At 40.2% G+C, this 17985-nt stretch overlaps 1 protein-coding gene and 1 long non-coding RNA gene across 8 annotated transcripts in view; one reads left to right on the forward strand and one right to left on the reverse strand.

The window, feature by feature from the left end:
- The window catches only part of LOC126873269 (dorsal-ventral patterning protein Sog), a 97909-nt gene that overhangs the window by 6800 nt on the left and 73124 nt on the right, over positions 1-17985 (forward strand). For 2 of the 7 annotated variants that reach the window (XR_007692379.1, XM_050634013.1), the window contains exon 1: positions 14145-16178. Coding sequence is in view for 1 of the 7 variants with exons in the window: in XM_050634013.1 (XP_050489970.1) it covers positions 16052-16178 (127 nt within the window). In the remaining 6 variants the exon portion in view is untranslated. Of the gene's footprint in view, positions 1-328; positions 469-530; positions 1254-3678; positions 5151-14144; positions 16179-17985 lie in introns of those variants that run through there. The other 5 variants (XM_050634136.1, XM_050634289.1, XM_050634366.1 and 2 more) reach the window with 5 other exon arrangements.
- On the reverse strand, positions 6346-13228 carry LOC126878246 (uncharacterized). The gene is made up of 2 exons (XR_007695613.1): positions 12743-13228; positions 6346-12018 (listed from the first exon to the last, which is right to left on the reverse strand). It is a non-coding gene; the product is annotated as an uncharacterized LOC126878246 (long non-coding RNA).

Here is a 17985-nt window from a genome sequence, read left to right on the forward strand (position 1 = left end):
GCCCATGATCCGGTTAGTTTGGTGAGGAACGTGAGAGTAAGTCGCCCCTGGAGCAAGAGGAAGTAAGACAAATAAATATTCACTAGCGAATGAGAAAGAGAGAAAGACGAACAAACAACAAATGAAAAAAACACTAGGAGGATACGGTGAGATTGGCTAGCGAAACAAGGAAGGAAGACAAGAGTTGTTGGAAGAGAAAGAAAGAAAAAAAAGCACAATGACGATAGTAGAGAGCTATAGCGTGAGAGAGACGGGGAATGTGTGTTTGAAAGAATCAAATGAAGCGGGAGAGTGGAAAACGTAGGAAGAGGAATGAAGGTGGCAAGATTAGTTGGTAAACGAGTAGGAAAAAGAGGGAAGATACTAGTACGTCGGATACGTGGGATGGATAATACTTCCTTGGCGCGTGTAATGTACTCGTCCGGCGGCGCCGGCGCCTGCATACATGTTCTTTTTCTCTATCCCACGGTGAGTATTTCGCTTTTTGTTCCTCTCTCTCTCTCTCTCTCTCTCTCTCTTAGTGAGTGCAGCGTATTTATAGTGTATTATTATTGTAGTATGTTTACGCGACATGACACAGATTCCGCAGCGACGCCCCCTGGGAAGCCTATATGGTAATGCCCGGTCCAGTGTGCGCCAAAATCTTCGAGCCGCGTCTAAGAACGAGGTTATGGTTGATGTTATGACGCACGACTTTACGTAGCTCCGAGATCGTTTATTCTCGGTTTGAGAACGATAAACGAACATTATTAGCCATCGATTTTCGAACGAAAGGTTATCATTGCGACACACAGAGACGCCAGTTACGCATATTCGAGTCCTTTAATTAAGTCGTACGGAAGGGGACAAGGACAACGAACGTCGGCGCACGCGCTGCTTTCCCATCGATGTTTATGGTAATGTTGTTTGACGGTGTTACCATGATCGCAATACAATTACGGTGGACTAAATTGCGTCGTTGTTTACGTTTTCACTGTTATTACTTGATACCCGCGTGATCAAACGAGATACGAAAAAATCGTTAACCGAAAGTATGTGGGGTTACGCGAGAAGTGTACATAACCTCGTAAACATGTAAAAATTGTTCGGTGCCTGGTCGTATGTTTTGGTTAGGTTGTCGGCTTACATGGTGACGAAAGCCGTGACTCGTGTAGTTATTTAGTGCGACGGCGACAAAACCTAATGTTTACTATCGATCAGAAGGAAGATGAGAAAAAGAAAGAAGGAACAGGGACAACGAGACACGACGTCAGGTCTGTGTTCATTTAAATTTTTCCTCTTGGGCGTCGTAATTAATTGACCTCATTGCTGACAGCGCTCAACTGTTTTTATTCCGATCGCTTATCAGTAATTAATTTGCCTGAACGTCGTAAATAAAACAACACTATCGCCGAGAGGACTTTTTTCCTATTCAAGTTCTATACTTTACATATGCATTGAACCTTTTCTTATTTTGCTTTATATGATTTATAAACCTCGTTTCCACTAAAGCAACATCAAGGAATTTCTTGTCGCCTTTAGTTGCTATATATTCCACAATATTTTCAACAAACAGTAACTTACAGAATTATTTTATCCACACTGAAGCAACACACGGTGACTTTTTCAAAAGAACAGCTGAACTGTAACAAAAAATTACTCAACGTTACTTCAGTGGAGATGAGGCTTTTGAATGCAGACTTTCTGGATTGATTTATTGTTTATCCATATCGATTAACCATAATGTTCGATCGATTCGTTCGAAGAGCTAACCACATTTTGGATCGAGATGACTTCTCTTCGTTATATTTTTACGCGTAGATTATTTTTTTGGTAGGGAATTTTCGGAATATCCAACACGCAGATTTATCATTGCGAGTCCTTGGAAGAGATTGAAGTTTGCCTTACGGTTATTACGACCGCGAGATATCCCCGAAATACATATAAGTGATCGTGGCGCCGCCCTCGTTCCGTTGTGACTAAAGATTCGCGAGGCTGTGAATAGATCGGCCATGAACAATAATAAATCATTTTGGTCTCGAAATCGGTCGATCCTGATGAGCTGCAGGAATACATAATAAGCGACAGCTGATCCACTTGTTTGTTGTCCTATCGTCGCGTCGCGTCGCCCTGGGTTCATGACAGCGTATAAAATGAGATCGACAGGGTTAATGGTCGATTGGTTTTACGCGGGGAACGTATTTAATCGGATTCAAGCGTGTTCTCATCGTGTCGTTGTTCCGTTGTCGGATAACGTTCATCGTGTCGTCCGACAAATCAACAGGTTAGATTCTTAAATAGTAAAGGAAACGAAAAAAATTTATTTTTACATGATAAAACATTTCTTTTAATTAACACAAACTACGCAACTACAGAAAAGTAAATTGCCAATATTATTCAATAGACTGCAAATATTTATGGGAAACATGAATGTACAAAAATATATGAAATGCATATACATAATTTGCAAGAATATATTATATTAGATGCTGAAACAAATCTTCAATTACTTACTTTCAATAATAACTAATTACTTTTGATAAACATCTACAGTTTATCAATCAGTAGTTAGTTATTCAACTATTATTCATAAAATCACAGAAAAATATTTTCTATTAAACCATAGTAGACATACATTGTGATCTACCGCATAATGCATCAACTATCGTTTAAGAAACTTCCTATAGAATTAAACTTTAAGGAAAGCATAATATTTATTCAAAAGTATGCTTGTATCTTTTAAGTGGTCATTATAGACATCTATCATATGCAATGAACCATTGTCAAACTATCATTTATCCTAACCTCACTTATTAATCCACGAAGGCAATTTAACGTCTATTATTTGGTAATTACGTCACGCTAAAGCAAACAATCGGAGTTGTCGTTTCCTGTTTGTTTAAATTCACTGGTAGAGGGCCCTTTGTCCGTCTGGGGCCGGGTTCGATTTCAGAAATTTGCGTAACTGGCTTGGATCCAAGGCGCACCGACGACTTATTGCAGTGGAGCGGATGCAGCCGCTCTCGGTCAAAACAGAAACACGCAGAGCGACTGCGCCCGATCGCGGTCCCTTTGCGTCTGTATTTTCGAGAAGTGCGCGCGAATTCCGCCGATAAATCATTCAGACGGCGCTGTGAGAGGAATGTCAATCGCGGCGCGGTTACCTATACGTGTTTGTGTTCTTTTCAAAACATTACTATTTAATATATTTCTGTACACGAAGAACGATATATGTACGTCTGCAGAAGGTGCATATGTGTATTTTGCAGTTTTCATTTCATTTTCGGTCTCATAGTTTAAAGAACTATTAACCAAATAGCGCTACCGTTAATGTAACATTAAAGGATTGCATCAGCCAATGATTAATTCATTTAAACATTATTCAAAGTGCTAGTTATTTGATAAGTTTGAAGTTTTAATAGTGGAAACTTTTGCATGAACTTCGATCGTTTCATGTTAATACCCAAAAGATGAGGATTCGAAATTATTTTATATTTTCTCTAGAAAATAAAAAACTTGGTAAAAGAAACATATTAATGGACACCTGGCTATATACATTAAAGTTAATATACCCTTCATTCACAGACGCGCACTCTTTAACCTTAGATCCTTGAAACTCGTTTAATTTTCATTCTTATTACCAACACTCATTCATCCAGTACAAAATGCATAAGCATGTTAACGTCTGAAAAATTCCAGATTCCACGACGCATTGCGATAAAGGACCGATGATGGAACATTCACCGTCGGCATTCACCGACCATACTGTTTACCTGAATGAACGAACGTTCAGGGGAGGGGGAGGAAGTATTTTCAAGAATCGCCAGCGTGTATCGCGTTGTGGTTGGGCAGAGGTGTGCGGGCAGGTGTCTCGACCGAGGCGCCGGAAGGTCGTAAACCGTTTCGGATCACGAGGTCTCTACCGAGCCTCTCGGTACCGAGCGGCTGGACATTATTTACACCTCGTGGCGCGCTGTAAAATCGCGTATACACTCGTGTTCCCCCATGCTGTCCACGCCTGAACGCAGGTTCATTTAAATTGCATTGCAGTCGCAGGACGACCGTTTCGATTCTCTCTCTCTCTCTTTTCTTTCTTTTTCTCTATCAGTTTACATATAGTAGAGGTTCTTATGAAAGCTTTTTCTGGATTATGGTAATGAAATGAAATCTCAGAGCCCTCTCATAGTCTGTAGATAAGACTTAAAAGAAGGAAATGTGTTACAAATATACAATATATCAAATACAAAAAAGTTCTACTATGTATACTTCACATTAACACATTCGGTTCTACTAAAATGCTATTGTCCAACCTACATTCTTTATTGGCCAATGTTATCTTTTGTTTAAACAATAATACTTATCTCAACACAGTATCCGTTAGGTTACTTATCTTCCTTAAGGCACTTTATTAAAAATTAAAATACGTATAACCATTTAACAGCATTACTTACTGAATACTGAATCAACAAAGAACACCCATCGTAGCATTGAACGTACTAAACGTGCTTCCGCACTCGGCATCCGGATTATCTTCATTCCATAGCTACCCAAAACTAACCATCAAAAGTTTGGTCCAGGTAAAACTACTGTCGTTTACTTTCTTACATTACCTTAGTAATGGTAACTTTATTCATCGAACCTACGGGGCCCGCAGTTCAGTTTTTCGTAGAAGCGACTATTGTCTCGGAGATTAATGGTGCTGCGCGAAACCGTTCGTCCTGCAGACGTACAGACCCGAAAGATTTCGCTCCTTTTGTACCCTTCTCTGTTCCGTTTCCTTCACGACGACTACAATCGTAGGGTGGCCGGCCTCGTTTCAATTCCCATTCAAAAAATGGCCTCCTCGAAGCTTCGTTTCGAGGGTTGAATTCTGGCTCCGGTTTCCACCCGCTCCCCTCGGCCTTTTCACGCGCGTGCCCGTTTCTCGGGGGACTTGTTAATTGTCGGACGAAATTAATCACCCGGTACCCCGGCTCGCCTTTTGTATACGGCGAGCTCGTGATTCGCTCGATTTAACGCGTTCCATTATACGGTCTCTTGGATGGAAGAGAATTGATGTGAGATGAAGATAGAAGTGGTGAAAAGGAAATTATGGCGCGTCGTGGGATCTAAATGGCGCTGGTGATGTTTTGTTGCTAGGTCTTCCTGCAGATGGTGCCTGCTACTTTGGGGTAAGTGTAAATGGATGAAATTGTTAATAGAATAGACGCGATGAAATTGTATTACTAAACTATGGATGTTTACGCATTTATGGGAAATTTAAAGATGCTAAAATGCGCAAGATGCGTACATAACGCGTAAGACTAAATATCCGAAGTGTAATAATCGTTATATAGGAGTCAATTATTATAGGTTATTTCTTTCATTCTCTTAACAAAAATATAAATCTGTGTAAACATCCGCAGTCTAGTTATTATTATTTGTTTGAAACACATTGTTATGCGTATTCATATAGGTTTAGTCCTATATAAAGGCTTGAAAATTTCTAATAAAATTTTGACAGTTTTATGAGTTTGATGAATGCAATAGAACTTCGTTTATATGGAAGTCCATTTACTTGAACGAAATTTTAGTTACTGTCCGATTTCAATGTCGTTCATTTTGTCGTGCGTCAATTAAAATTTATATTTTTGAAAAGAGGTCGCGGACGAGATCGAGAAGAGAATTTTGAGAAAAAGGCGGCACTTAGACGCAGAGAAACACGCGTCGACAGACAAATATTGCCAAACCGACGTTTATTATTGTCCGTAGACGACGTGCACGATCAATTCGCCATATCTCGGCCGCTTGATCTACGATCTGCGACAGCGATGCACGAAATCGTGTATGTTGCTGTTGGCCCGGATTCAGATAAATATTTATGGTCGATGAAATAATTTTACTAGCGCTATTTTTTCCCCTGTGAAAGATCTTTCAGATATAGTGGAATCTTCATACTACAGCTCTTATATCTAAATTGAACTACTAAATATCAATAGCAATTTATGAAATTATCTATAAGTCATCTATAACACTATGTTTTCCTATAGAATTTAGACCAAAGACAAAAATGTTTTCTAAGATATATGATCTTAAATTAAAGCATCAAACTTTAATAACAATTACTGCAACTACGCCTATATCCTATGTTTCTTTTACCAAGATTAAACAAAGATTAGGGCATAGGAGCATTTAAGCTATAGTCAGGTTTCAAATTAAAGGATTAATTAACAGTGGCAACTGATGTAATTACAGCTGGAATTATAGATAGCATCTTACATTTTCTCTACTGATTAATTAAAAGCACAGTAATCTCTAAGGTATTGTTACATCTTAGTTTAAAGCTCTAAGTAATGTAGAATTTAAACCAGAAATAAGGTATGAGAGTCTAAAAAAAAATTTTTTTTTTATTTATTTATTTATTTACATTTTACAATTTGTCCAGTAGGACATTTGGTAAAATATTATAGCTTAGTGGTGTAATAATATAACATGTGGATGGCTACCCACAGTGGGATACCATCTTCGAATTTGATTGATTTATTTCTTTAGTGTGATGAGTGTTTGTATGTTAGGTTATGTCCTTTGTGAAATCTGTTGGGTGTTTCCTTTTTAATCTTCAGTCTAAAAAATTAAATTCTAAATTAGAATCTCAAAGAAATAGAATACAGTAAGTATACCAAATAGCTAGCAAATATAAAATTATATTCATTTTATTATAATTTTATTAAGTATCGAAAAAAGGTCGTGGGGTTTATTCGTTAATAATAACAACAAATCGAATTTCGTGCAGTAATTGATCAATGTAATGTATGAAATTGGTTTCAGTGGAAAGTTTAATCTTCGTAGTTGGTATACATGCTTTGCTGTTTTCAATTGTTTTGACATGTCGTTGTCGCGTGGCAGTAAACATAGATAGCTAGCAGTTAGAAATTCGTTCTTTCTTCTTTTACGTGTTTAGATTTGGATATACAGCAGCAAATGTAGCAAGATGCATTTGTAGTATACGTAGGGAAGGTGTTGTTAGCGAGAAGACAGCACAAAAATGGTTTAAACGGTTCAAAGAAGGAAATGTATCGTTAGATGACGAGCCAAGTTCACAAAGTCCATTTGTCATCGAAAATGAGAAATTGAATGAGTATATGCGTTCAAACTTACGAAACAGATGTTGAAATGCAACAGCACCTTGTCTACATACATTATAAATGCGTTTTGCTACATTTGCTGCTCTATATCCAAGTTTAAACTTGTAAAAGAGAAAAGAATTTTTTAACTTGTCACGAACCATATTTACTTCCACGTGATCAACGAAATGACGAAACAATTGAAAGCAGCAAAGCATGTATACCAACTGCTGAGATTAAACTTTTTACATGGACTAATTTTACGTATTACATTTAGCCATTATTTTTTATTATTATTAATTATAAGTAAACTGTTATCCTTAATTGGTGTTATAGGCATTTCTGTTCTCAGGAGTCTGTTTCCCTAGAGAATATATATAAACTCTGATATTTGATCATCGTTGAGACTTTCCTATGTCATTGAAACTACTTATGTATATTCAAACTTGGTGCAAACCATAACCTATAAAATATAGAAATTACTATTTATCAGCCATATAAATCTCCAATTCTAAATAGCTTTCCACTAAAAACATGCTTTAAACATCATCTAAAATACTTTCCTAACCATTAATTCTTGTATTTTACAATAGTAAATGAAATATAATTGAAATAGTAGTAGTGCTCTATTTGTTCAGTAGTATAACAGTATCCTTGGTCTGACCGGTTCATTTTCTTTTCTCCCATTCGTGCGTATCGCTTTTCATAGTGTTTGGAATTTTCAAAGACTCGTAACATCGCTTAAAAATGCATAAAGCATACTCCTTATGAAATTACATTGGCGGATAGGTTAGAAAGGAGGAACAGGCAACAGGCTTTGGAATTGATCGCTTTCGTAACATAGCTAATCTCACAGAAACATTTTATTCGATGTATAAACGTGCATTGCTTCACGTGTACATAGAGTCCACTGAATCTAAATGGTGTTTTATACTTCTCAGTCAGTGTCCAATAAAATATCGATCGTGTAGCCGATCTGGCTCGCCTACTGAGCCTTCAGCAAAGGCGCAAGAGTATTAATGTCATATTAATTTCGCCTCGTGCATTTTGTGAAGACCCCTTATTGATGTCATGAAACTTTGTCCATTAATATTATGCTCCCTTTTGGATATTTACTTTAATATTGAATATTTAGAGCTTTCTCTTTCAACACATACCTTTAACTTGGCAAACCTAATGAATTTGATATTTTGGTAACTAGTTTACTATTACTATTATCATTATTTTACTCTCTATAAACAATTCCAAATTTTGTAAAAATAATTCTTTCCATTTGTTTCAACCTTCTTATGACACTCTTCAAAAATGGAAAGTAATTGCAAAGTCCAGTAGTATAGTTACTACTAGTAAATATAATCCATAGTTATAATAAATATAATCCATAAAAATACTTCTATGATTCATGATCCTATAATCTATAACATCTACAAAAATCTATCAAAATTAATTTGTTTATCATACGCACAAACATTTTTGCTTTCAAACGTGTGCATTGATATAACCTATCCACGATAAAAAAAGATAAGCCATAACAGTGGCAAAAGCGGAAAGGATCAAATAGTGTTCAACGTGAATGTTGTTACCAGTCGAAAAGAGGCATCTACATTTGGCGTGTACCGACAATACATACCTCGCTCCCCACATTCCACGACGAGTTGACAATGAGCATTGTGTGTCTCCAGCGCGTTATAGGTGAGCACCGGCGGGACTTAACCTTATTTCTCGGTCCTCGTCCATACCCGGTTACGAAAAGGGATATCATTGTTAGAACAGACAGCAGAAGGGTCTACGAACTACGAAACGTTACATCCGTTCATCGAGCGTTGAATAGAAATACTCTTCTCTCTTACACGTTCATACCTTTTTCTTGTTCTCGTTGCATCTTGTGGTTCTTCTTGTGGGTCACCCGAAGTCGCCAAGGAATCTATTAGATTTGTCATAGCCGTATGCTGTGAATAGTTGTCGGTCAGGTGATCCTTTTACACCTATCTATTTTTCTCCTTCTTCCATCTTTTTTCTATCTTGTTTTCTGTTTCTTTTCTCTTCCCATCTTCATCATTTTCGTCTGTCGTTGTTCATCTTTTCTCCACGCTCCGTCAATTCTGTAGCTGTGAATTTTATCATTTTTTAATCATCTTCTTTAGTTTGATCTCATTTATCATCCTCTCATCTTTTCCCTTTTTCTTTATCATTTTACCTCTGTATCTCTTTCTCATCATTTCTTTTATCTCTTCTATCTTTATCACGCGTTTTTGTCTTGTACCGTCTCCATATTTATCTGTTTTATCAACCTTATGATCACTTTTCCTATAATACTGATGCACTTGTCTTTTTTAATTGCTCTTTCATATTCTAATTTCTAAAAATTTGACAAATCCAGAATTCGATTAAAAACGCCGCAAAGGAATCTTCGATGATTCCACGAAGTAATTGAACTTCTTCTTGTTTCATTCGGCGTGTGGTCCCGCGCAAATGATCCTCTCTCGAACGCCACCGTGGGCGATACGCTCCAGCCGGCCACGATAGGGCATTGAAATAAATCATTTCGTGTCCTTTTGTGCGCCACTGGCACTCCAGCATCGCCTGTCTTTTCTCCTCGCTATCTGTGGTTTTGATCTTCGACTGCGCCTCGATCGGAATCTCAATTCGCACTATTTTTATTCCATCGTACATTAAATTTCTTCGCTGATACTGGCAAAAACTTTCTTCGTATCTTTCTTGTTGTCTTTCGATTTTAAAATGAACAATTTTTACGGTAAATCACGAATGAAATAGTAGAGATAGAAAATAGTGATAAAAATTTTGATAGGTTAGGTTAAATGTTGCACTTTTTGGTTTTAATGCAGGCATCGGTGTATTAGATTAGATGTAAAGATGACGAATATAAATCTTTATAGTATTAGTTGCACCTTACAGTTTTATTTCGAGGATCGTATCAGGGTCGAAGTCGATGTGTCTATTTAACGAAGTGGCTACCGAAAAACATTCAAGATATAATGGAGAGCTACAAAATTAATTCCTATGCGTGTATGATGTAATCAGCTCGAGTATTCTTGTTGACAATGACACGATTCTTCGTGAATCATCTTCGATAATTATTTGCAAAATAGGAAATTCTTTGCGAGTATTACAATCCTTCTTTGTATCACGTAATGATTTTCTTAAAACATCCTTTTTTATACATATCTTTGAAAATGTGAAGATTTTTAATTTTTCTATGTTCCACGTTTCTATTTTTTTTTTTTTAATTTTTTTGTTTCTGTAATACAAATAAAGTAATTAGAAAATGAAGAAATTAGGAAATAAAGGCGACCCGAATCGCAAGCTTTTCCTTAACCATCTCATGGTCCGAAGTCAAGTGTCAACCAATCAGACGCGAGAGATGCAAGCGCGCGAGGGATTACCTTCGATTCGGTGCGCATCAGCGGCGCGCACGAAACGTGTCAGAGACGCGTAAACGTCGTCGCGGGGAAGAATCACTGCGCGGTTTATCGTCGGATTAGATGTTTTATTGCCGTAGCTCGGTTCCGAGGCGGTCCTCGAAAAACGACAAGAAAAATAATAATAAAAACATCACGCGTCTCCGTGTCCTCCGTTTCACGCATCAAGAGGAACAAGGATAGAAGGAGAAAAATAGTACAGGGGAGAGAAAGAAAGAAACCGCTCTCCGGCGGTCTGTTCGCGAACAAAATCTGCCGTAAAATTCGTTTCGTGGCGGAAGATATTTTTCCTGGAAATGAATTCACCGAGCGTCGTCCACGACGAATGTGCATCCGGCTTAATGCCCTGCTGCAGAACGAAGAATGCCGCAGGTATCTCACGTGGAATCTGCGAAAGCGTCGTCCCCTCTCGCCTTCGAACGCGAGACGACGCAGCCTCGGCCTCTCTTCGCCATTTTTCTTTTCTCACCTTAAGGCCTCACACGCTCACGCTTCTCTCGCCGGTTCCCCCTACCACTCCCATTGCGCGCCCCACCCCCCCACCACACCCCCTTCGCGCTCCGTCGTCACCGCAGCCCCCTCTCTATCTTTGTCGTTCCCACCACTTTTCCCCATCGCTCGATCCCTCTCCCTCTTACAAGTTGTTCTCTTCTCTAGTCGACCGTGCATGGGCAAAAAGTATAACGGCGCGACGATGAGACGGCCGCGCCACGATGTCGACAGACTGTCCTGCGAATTTTTACAAGCCGCTTAGCAATTAGTCACCCCGTCTTAGGGACTATTTCGTAACGAGTTTGCCGCTGCTGGTCCCGTCGGTGGAACACAAGACCCGGCGAGGTGGAGAATACAACACTCCTCCGTGAATCTTTTCTTCTCCTTCCTCTTTCTCTCCCCTTCGTTTCTTTTTTTTCCTTTCGTTCTCTCCGTTCTTGCCGGTGGTTTCGAATCTGTATCCGGTCGATCTTTGGTGTTCGAACTGCCGAATAAAGAACGAAAAAGAAACCGTATTCCTTTCGAGAACACCCTTCGCCATTCTATTTTTAGATTTCGAACGAGATTCGGGGGAGCAACACATCGAATCGTGGTATGCCCCGTGTTGTAATTTTTGGGAAGGAGAACGTAAGACGTACTCGCAAGGGATGACACTGAAATAAATCGCGAATTACACTTTGCTGATTGATTCGTAAGATTCGTAGATATAGATTATGTGTAACTAGCAGTTTTTTTACGTATGCGACGGGTGTACGTGCGGATTTGCATCGTACGCGCGTCGAACGCATTTAACGTCTACGTCATTTCAACGCGTGTCATGAATCAACGAGAACCGAATGGAAACCACCACGATCGCGCCTCCATTCACGACATTACGCTCGGCTCATTGATGTATTCCCATGGATACTTATCTCTTTATCTGGGAATTCCTCTTTGTTGCTGAACACTTTCGCAAAATAATCACGACATTCTATGCCCTCCGTTTCCATCGCGTTAGATCATTGCTGTAAACAAAAAACGGCACAGAATTAAGTCGTAATGTACCATTTTTTTACGGAGCTTCGCACGTCAAATCCGTGTCCAGGTCTGTCATATTCCGTTGTTGGTGCATAAAATAGTCATCAATATGTATTAAGAACAAACGTAAATCAAAGGTCGTGTAGCTGTTTCAGCTATCATGAGATAAACTCTGTGAACTGAAACGACTGTTCTTTTACTTTATTTAAAAAATGTTCTATTTCATACTTCATTAAAATATATTCACTAAAACATATTTCATTAAAATATAGATACGTTTCAACGTCATTGGACGTGCTGCTCTCTAGATTGTTCTCTAGATTGAATCGATCATAAATTTAATAAATCATAATTTGGAGAGACAATGCATGCATGTGTTTGTTTACACTCGTTCTAAAAGTGTTATCTTTCGCGTTGTTCTCTGCCAAATAGTAACCACATTCGGAATTGTTCATACTCATAGGGAGATTTAGGGAAGGATTTAGGGATTTTAGATTTGGGGGAAAACCCAATTGGGTATTAACTTGTGTACAATACAATTGTATACCACTTCTACGAGTGGTACTTACATATAGATAGAATAGAAATTACCCTAACCTCTCTGATATTAGTCAATATACAAATAGTATAGGTGGAAACATTTCAAATATAATTATGAAAACGTAAAAAGCGTGGACGAACAACGAAACGGTAAGAAGTTACGTTTCATACTTGCCACTCTCTGATACTGGTGTATACCCGCCGCGTTCAGTGGTGCACACTGGTTCCGTGGTGGTGGTGCCAGGAGCCTAGCGCGATGGTGGTGGAAATCGCGATAGTGGTGGTGGCGCTGTGGTAGGGGAAGCACCCACACGCGCGGCGTACTCTCGCACACCTTTTGGACAGAGCATAGTCATTCGCGACACCCACCGCGATCGAGGTATCACACGAGCGGACGACACGAGTTCTTTCCGTTTAACCCCTGTTCTTCTCTTTCTCTTTTTCTCTCTCTCTCTTTGCCGTTTCTTTCCACGTGTATATATGTACGTGTACATATATACACTTATGCACCTCTCGAGCGACGACACTCTGGCGAAAAGAAACTAACCGTGGCCACGCGAACACTTTGTATCCTCTATGTATACGAAACCTGTGTATATATGTATGAGTATGTATATATATACATATACACATACATACATGCATATAGGGATATATAAAGGAAATATATGTAAGCGCACGCGCGCACACTTGCACAATATACTGTACATCGAGCATGTAAACGCGTACGCACACACGTAGATGCGAGCACGGGTCCCGGTGCGGCAGCGTGGTCGGCTATCCCCATAAAAGCGACGGACTCGACCGGCCTGCGGACAGTTGTCATCGTTGGCTACATCGGCGCAACGTGTCTCTTTGCGCTCTAACCGTGTTTCGACTGTTTATCGAAATATATCTCGGGGTGATAACCTCTTCGACACAAACGAGACGAGAGTTCCGTATACGCTTTTCATCACAGGATATCATCCCCTAATTCACGCGCGAACCCTCGCGGCGAGCTTGCGCACTATTGAAAAGGGACATGAAATGTACGCGTTTCTCGAATTCGCGACAACAGATAGCAATCGAAGATAAATAGTGAACAAAAGAATGCGAGTGCGAGCGAATGATTGTTCGGAGAATTGTATTATGATCGCGTGATCGAACGACTGATTGATCGAAGACGACTGAGAAAAAAGACGTCGATAAGATGGACTGTTCGTCACTCGTTTATAGATAACGCGAACGATATCTCGGAACGATCGTTGCCGAAATCTGACGCACTTATATATACCCGTTGACTTGATCTGTTTTATGAGAATCTAAATTAAGAAATAGCGTGAATTGGATTGATATTTCTACTTTCTTTCGTTGGTGGTCACGGTATACTACACGTGGTTGAAAACTATTATAAGAGAAGAAGATACGAGCCGGTAATACCGAGTGCAAGCGCCAGACAGAGCGACGCTTCCGCGGGCAAAGCCGTGTCCTGTCTCGTCTTTCGTGTGTATAGGACAACCCACACGGTCACGCGCGCGCACGCTCGAGAGTGTAATAGAGACACGTATATAAGTACGTGGAGTGGCACACGTACCGGTAGATGAGGCGCGCGTGCACACGCGTGTACGAAAGCGAAAAAGCGATTCGTCGTGGCGCAAGCGCGAAAGCAGAAGCTTTTTCGAGCGAGCCAGCCGGAGGAGAGAGAGACGGTGGTGCCGATGATCAGATACATCGGATTCAGTGGCGGCACGGGCGTAGAGAGCAAGTCGAGTAACAGCTTCCCACCAGTCAGTCACTCACGATCGGCTAGTCAGTCACGGCAGTCACGCGCCGACCGTGTCAGACGCACGCTGGTCTGTTGGTTCGCGTGGAAAGAGGCCGGTCAAATAAACCGAGATCTAAACGGGTGAGAGACAAAAAGGATTCAGTGTCAACGTCGTTGATTGTAAATCGTGCGACCGTAGTCGGACTTGTTACACTCGATATATACGACGGTGGTATACCACTACGCAGCGCAGGCGCGATGCAACGTTTCACGGACCTCGTCGAGATTCGGTGTCGATGATCACTTTCGATTACAGTGTGAACCGGCGAGTCGAACCAAGGCAATCGTGTATATTCTAAGCGAACCTTATCGGTGTCAAAGACGATCGAGAACGGTGTTCAGCTCTTCTTTGTTGGTACTTTTTCAAACCGATGAATCCAAATTTGTTTTGGAAATCGGTTACCTAGGATAAAGTCGCGGTAATCCCAGGAGGGATAATCGTGTGGAACCACCGTATCAGATGCGCATACCGGCGTTGTTGAACCGCGAGGAAAGGGACGACGACAACGCACACGGGGCTCGTAGGTTAAGAGAGTTAGTGAGGTGCGGAGGTGCGTGGAAGAGTGCGCCGGTTAAAATCGTGACAGAGGGAGGAAGAAGAGAGAGAGAGAAGAAGTGGCAAGCGCACGGTACGACTCGGTCGCCTCGCTCTTTCGTATCCCTCTCGTCTCGAAACTCGTCGCTCGTTGTGTACCGCCTTATAAAACGCGCGCGCAGTAACACGGAACGCGCGACGACCACGGGAACGGAGAAGAAGAGCGGCGGGGGACAGCCGGAGAGTTAGAGTCGTACGAACTCTCTGTGCACTCGGTAAAAGAGAGAAATAAATAGCGATAGTGCAAAAAAGAGACGGCCAGACGGTGTTCGAGCTGGCTTAAAGGAAAGATAGATAAAGAGAGAGAAAGAATAACGAACCTGCGTGTGTACCTTAGCCTATTAAGCCGTCGGATGCGCTCGTTCAACGTGTCTCGAACGGTGCACGATACCTCGCCGCGTTATCTGCAGTAAATATTGCGGCTAACACACGGCCTCTCTCTGGGTCTGCCGCTGATTGTTTCTAATCATTATCGCACACGTTCGCGACCTGTGTACGCGTACTATCGTCGTCGTGGTTCGTCATTGTCGTCGATTCTTTCGTCGTCATAAACGTTGTCGTGGTAACCCGTCGTTGTGTCATTATATCGGTATTGTTATTGTTCGCGAACGATACTTTTTATAATCGTCATCGGTGTGTTGTCGCGTGGACACGTTATATGCGCTCGGAGAGGAGAGAGAAGAAAAGAAAAGAAAAGAATCGAAGAAGATGATGTGATACAACACACAGTGCCACAGAGAGTGCAGAAAGTTTTGTGCAGTGAACGTTCGTTAATAGACCAGTGGCCGCGGCTCTGAAGAACAGACAGAGAAAGAGCACACGCGTGCAAGATAGAATAGAACGAGACAAACAACGTGTGAGGAATAGGTATAGTGAAAAAGAGATAGAAATAGAAAATACGAGTGAGAGAAACGTATTGGCGGAATAGAGACGAAGGAGAACACGCTATATGCGTTGAAGCACCCGTGTCGAGTGCCAGCGACGAGACAGTGAATTGGACATACGCGAGAGTAAGCGTGACAGAAAGAAAGAGGAAAAGGATTCTAAAAGACATCATAAGACTTTTTCGATATTATCAAAAATGCATTTCTACGGTAGTTTATTGTCGATTTTGCTGGTCGTTCTTTCTTGTCCCTTGACTGTTCGTACACGCAGGGTGGCTCCTTTGATAGAGGAAGACTGGGCTAGGAGACCTCATCGCGCCGCCGGTAAGTCGCCATTTCAAACTTCCAATTTCTGATTCGTTCTTTCTTCTAGTTACGCGCGGTATCATGTTTTTCTCTATAAATTATAATTTCATATATCGCAGTAACTGTATGTAGACATTTTCATTAATTTTCATTAATTTCGTTTGATGAATTCTTAGATAGAGAGTTCTTGCAAATTTTTTGATGTCGATATTTAGTGCACGCTGGTACGTTTTGGCTTGGTGTGCCTTCGGTTGTTGTGATTTCGTCAGAATGCGAGCAGTTTCTTTTCCTTTAAAGGTTAGGGGACGCTCGAAAATACCGGACTTCATCGTGCTCTCGGCCGGCAGTCCGCCGCATTTACGTAATGAGAGAGTCACGTGAAAAAGGCGGGAATCGAACTCCTCTCGATTGTCTACTTTGAATCGGCGCCGCGTTACGCATTCGTCTTCTCTTTTGCCGGCATTTTTGCCGGTGAGTATTTTTTTTTATTCCGGTTGCATCATTCATAAAGATTTATTCAGTTCTATCTAGCTAGAAAAAGAAACGTTATATTAATGTAATGAAATGTATTTCGAAAAAGTAATAAAAGACGACTATTCATGGATATAACAACCAGGCAGGAAGTAATGTACTGATTCTTAAACACCTCGTACTGACCCAGTTGTAAGAACAAGTTAATGGATGTGTATTGTAGTTGCCGTGCAAAGCTACTGCGCGACGGAACCATGAACCTCGGTCTCGAGTTCGCTCGTTTTTCACACTTGTCGCGTGCTCTTATTTCATCGAACCGAAGGAAGATAGGCTCGATTCCATTAGACACTCTGTATCACTTTTCTGTAATCATTCCAGTCGGTTGATTGTTATACTTTGGTATTAGATCGATTCACAAACTCGGTTATTAAATATATCGATTGTTCGATTGTTATTATATTGATATGTAGACGAACATTGTGTTTCTCAAATTTTCTCATTTCTTTCCTAATTTCTAATTTATGTTTGAATTTCATGTCTCGGGAACAACTCAAAATATAAAACTGTTTGATAATCTCATCGAATAGGGAAAAGAACTTCACCATAGTTGCATCATTTTCCTTAAGAGGTTATGTTGAATTTATTTTTCATCCATAGTCATCTATTACATTTCATCCATAGTTATCTATTTACATTTCTACAGTAAAAGAGTTTCATTCGACTCGATTACAATTTGTTGCGTTGTAAAACACACTAAACAATTTGAGTAAAAATTTTTCGAGCGAGGAAATGCGGTTGTATAGCCGAGGATTAATTACAGTTGCTTCTAGATTACGTAGCGTAATACTTACCTTTGATAACGATCGAGTTACCACGAGGTATCGAATTCAGATTGTAGTAATCAATTTAATGAAGGAACACCGAAAAAGTAGCGGGGAAAAAAGAAGAATACAATATCATTTTATTTTGTAAAATCCAATCGTAAAGTTCAATCAAACAGTTAATTAAATTTACCAGTGGGAAGAAAAACAGGTTTTCCCCAATCGGCAGAAAGGGGGTTAGCTATCTGTTGAATGTGTGACGCGTGATGTCCGATAAAAATTCATTGCGCATGCGCACTGTTTGCGCATTTCGCGTGGGCAATATATGTAGTAGTGTGGCGTTAACTGGCCACAAATTTGCTTTGTTAACTGACCGTTTCTCGAAACTTTTCTCTAGTTTTTGAAACTTTTTCGCGTGTCATTTATTTAAGCTTCGATTCAATATTTATTCATTGTAGCATAAAAGCAGGATCCCTTTTCACAATACGTAATCTACTAACTAATAATATTAATAATTGTATAACTCAAATTGT

The sequence above is a fragment of the Bombus huntii genome, chromosome 1 (genome assembly GCF_024542735.1).
Source record: "Bombus huntii isolate Logan2020A chromosome 1, iyBomHunt1.1, whole genome shotgun sequence".
Classification (NCBI taxonomy): Eukaryota; Metazoa; Arthropoda; class Insecta; order Hymenoptera; family Apidae; genus Bombus; species Bombus huntii.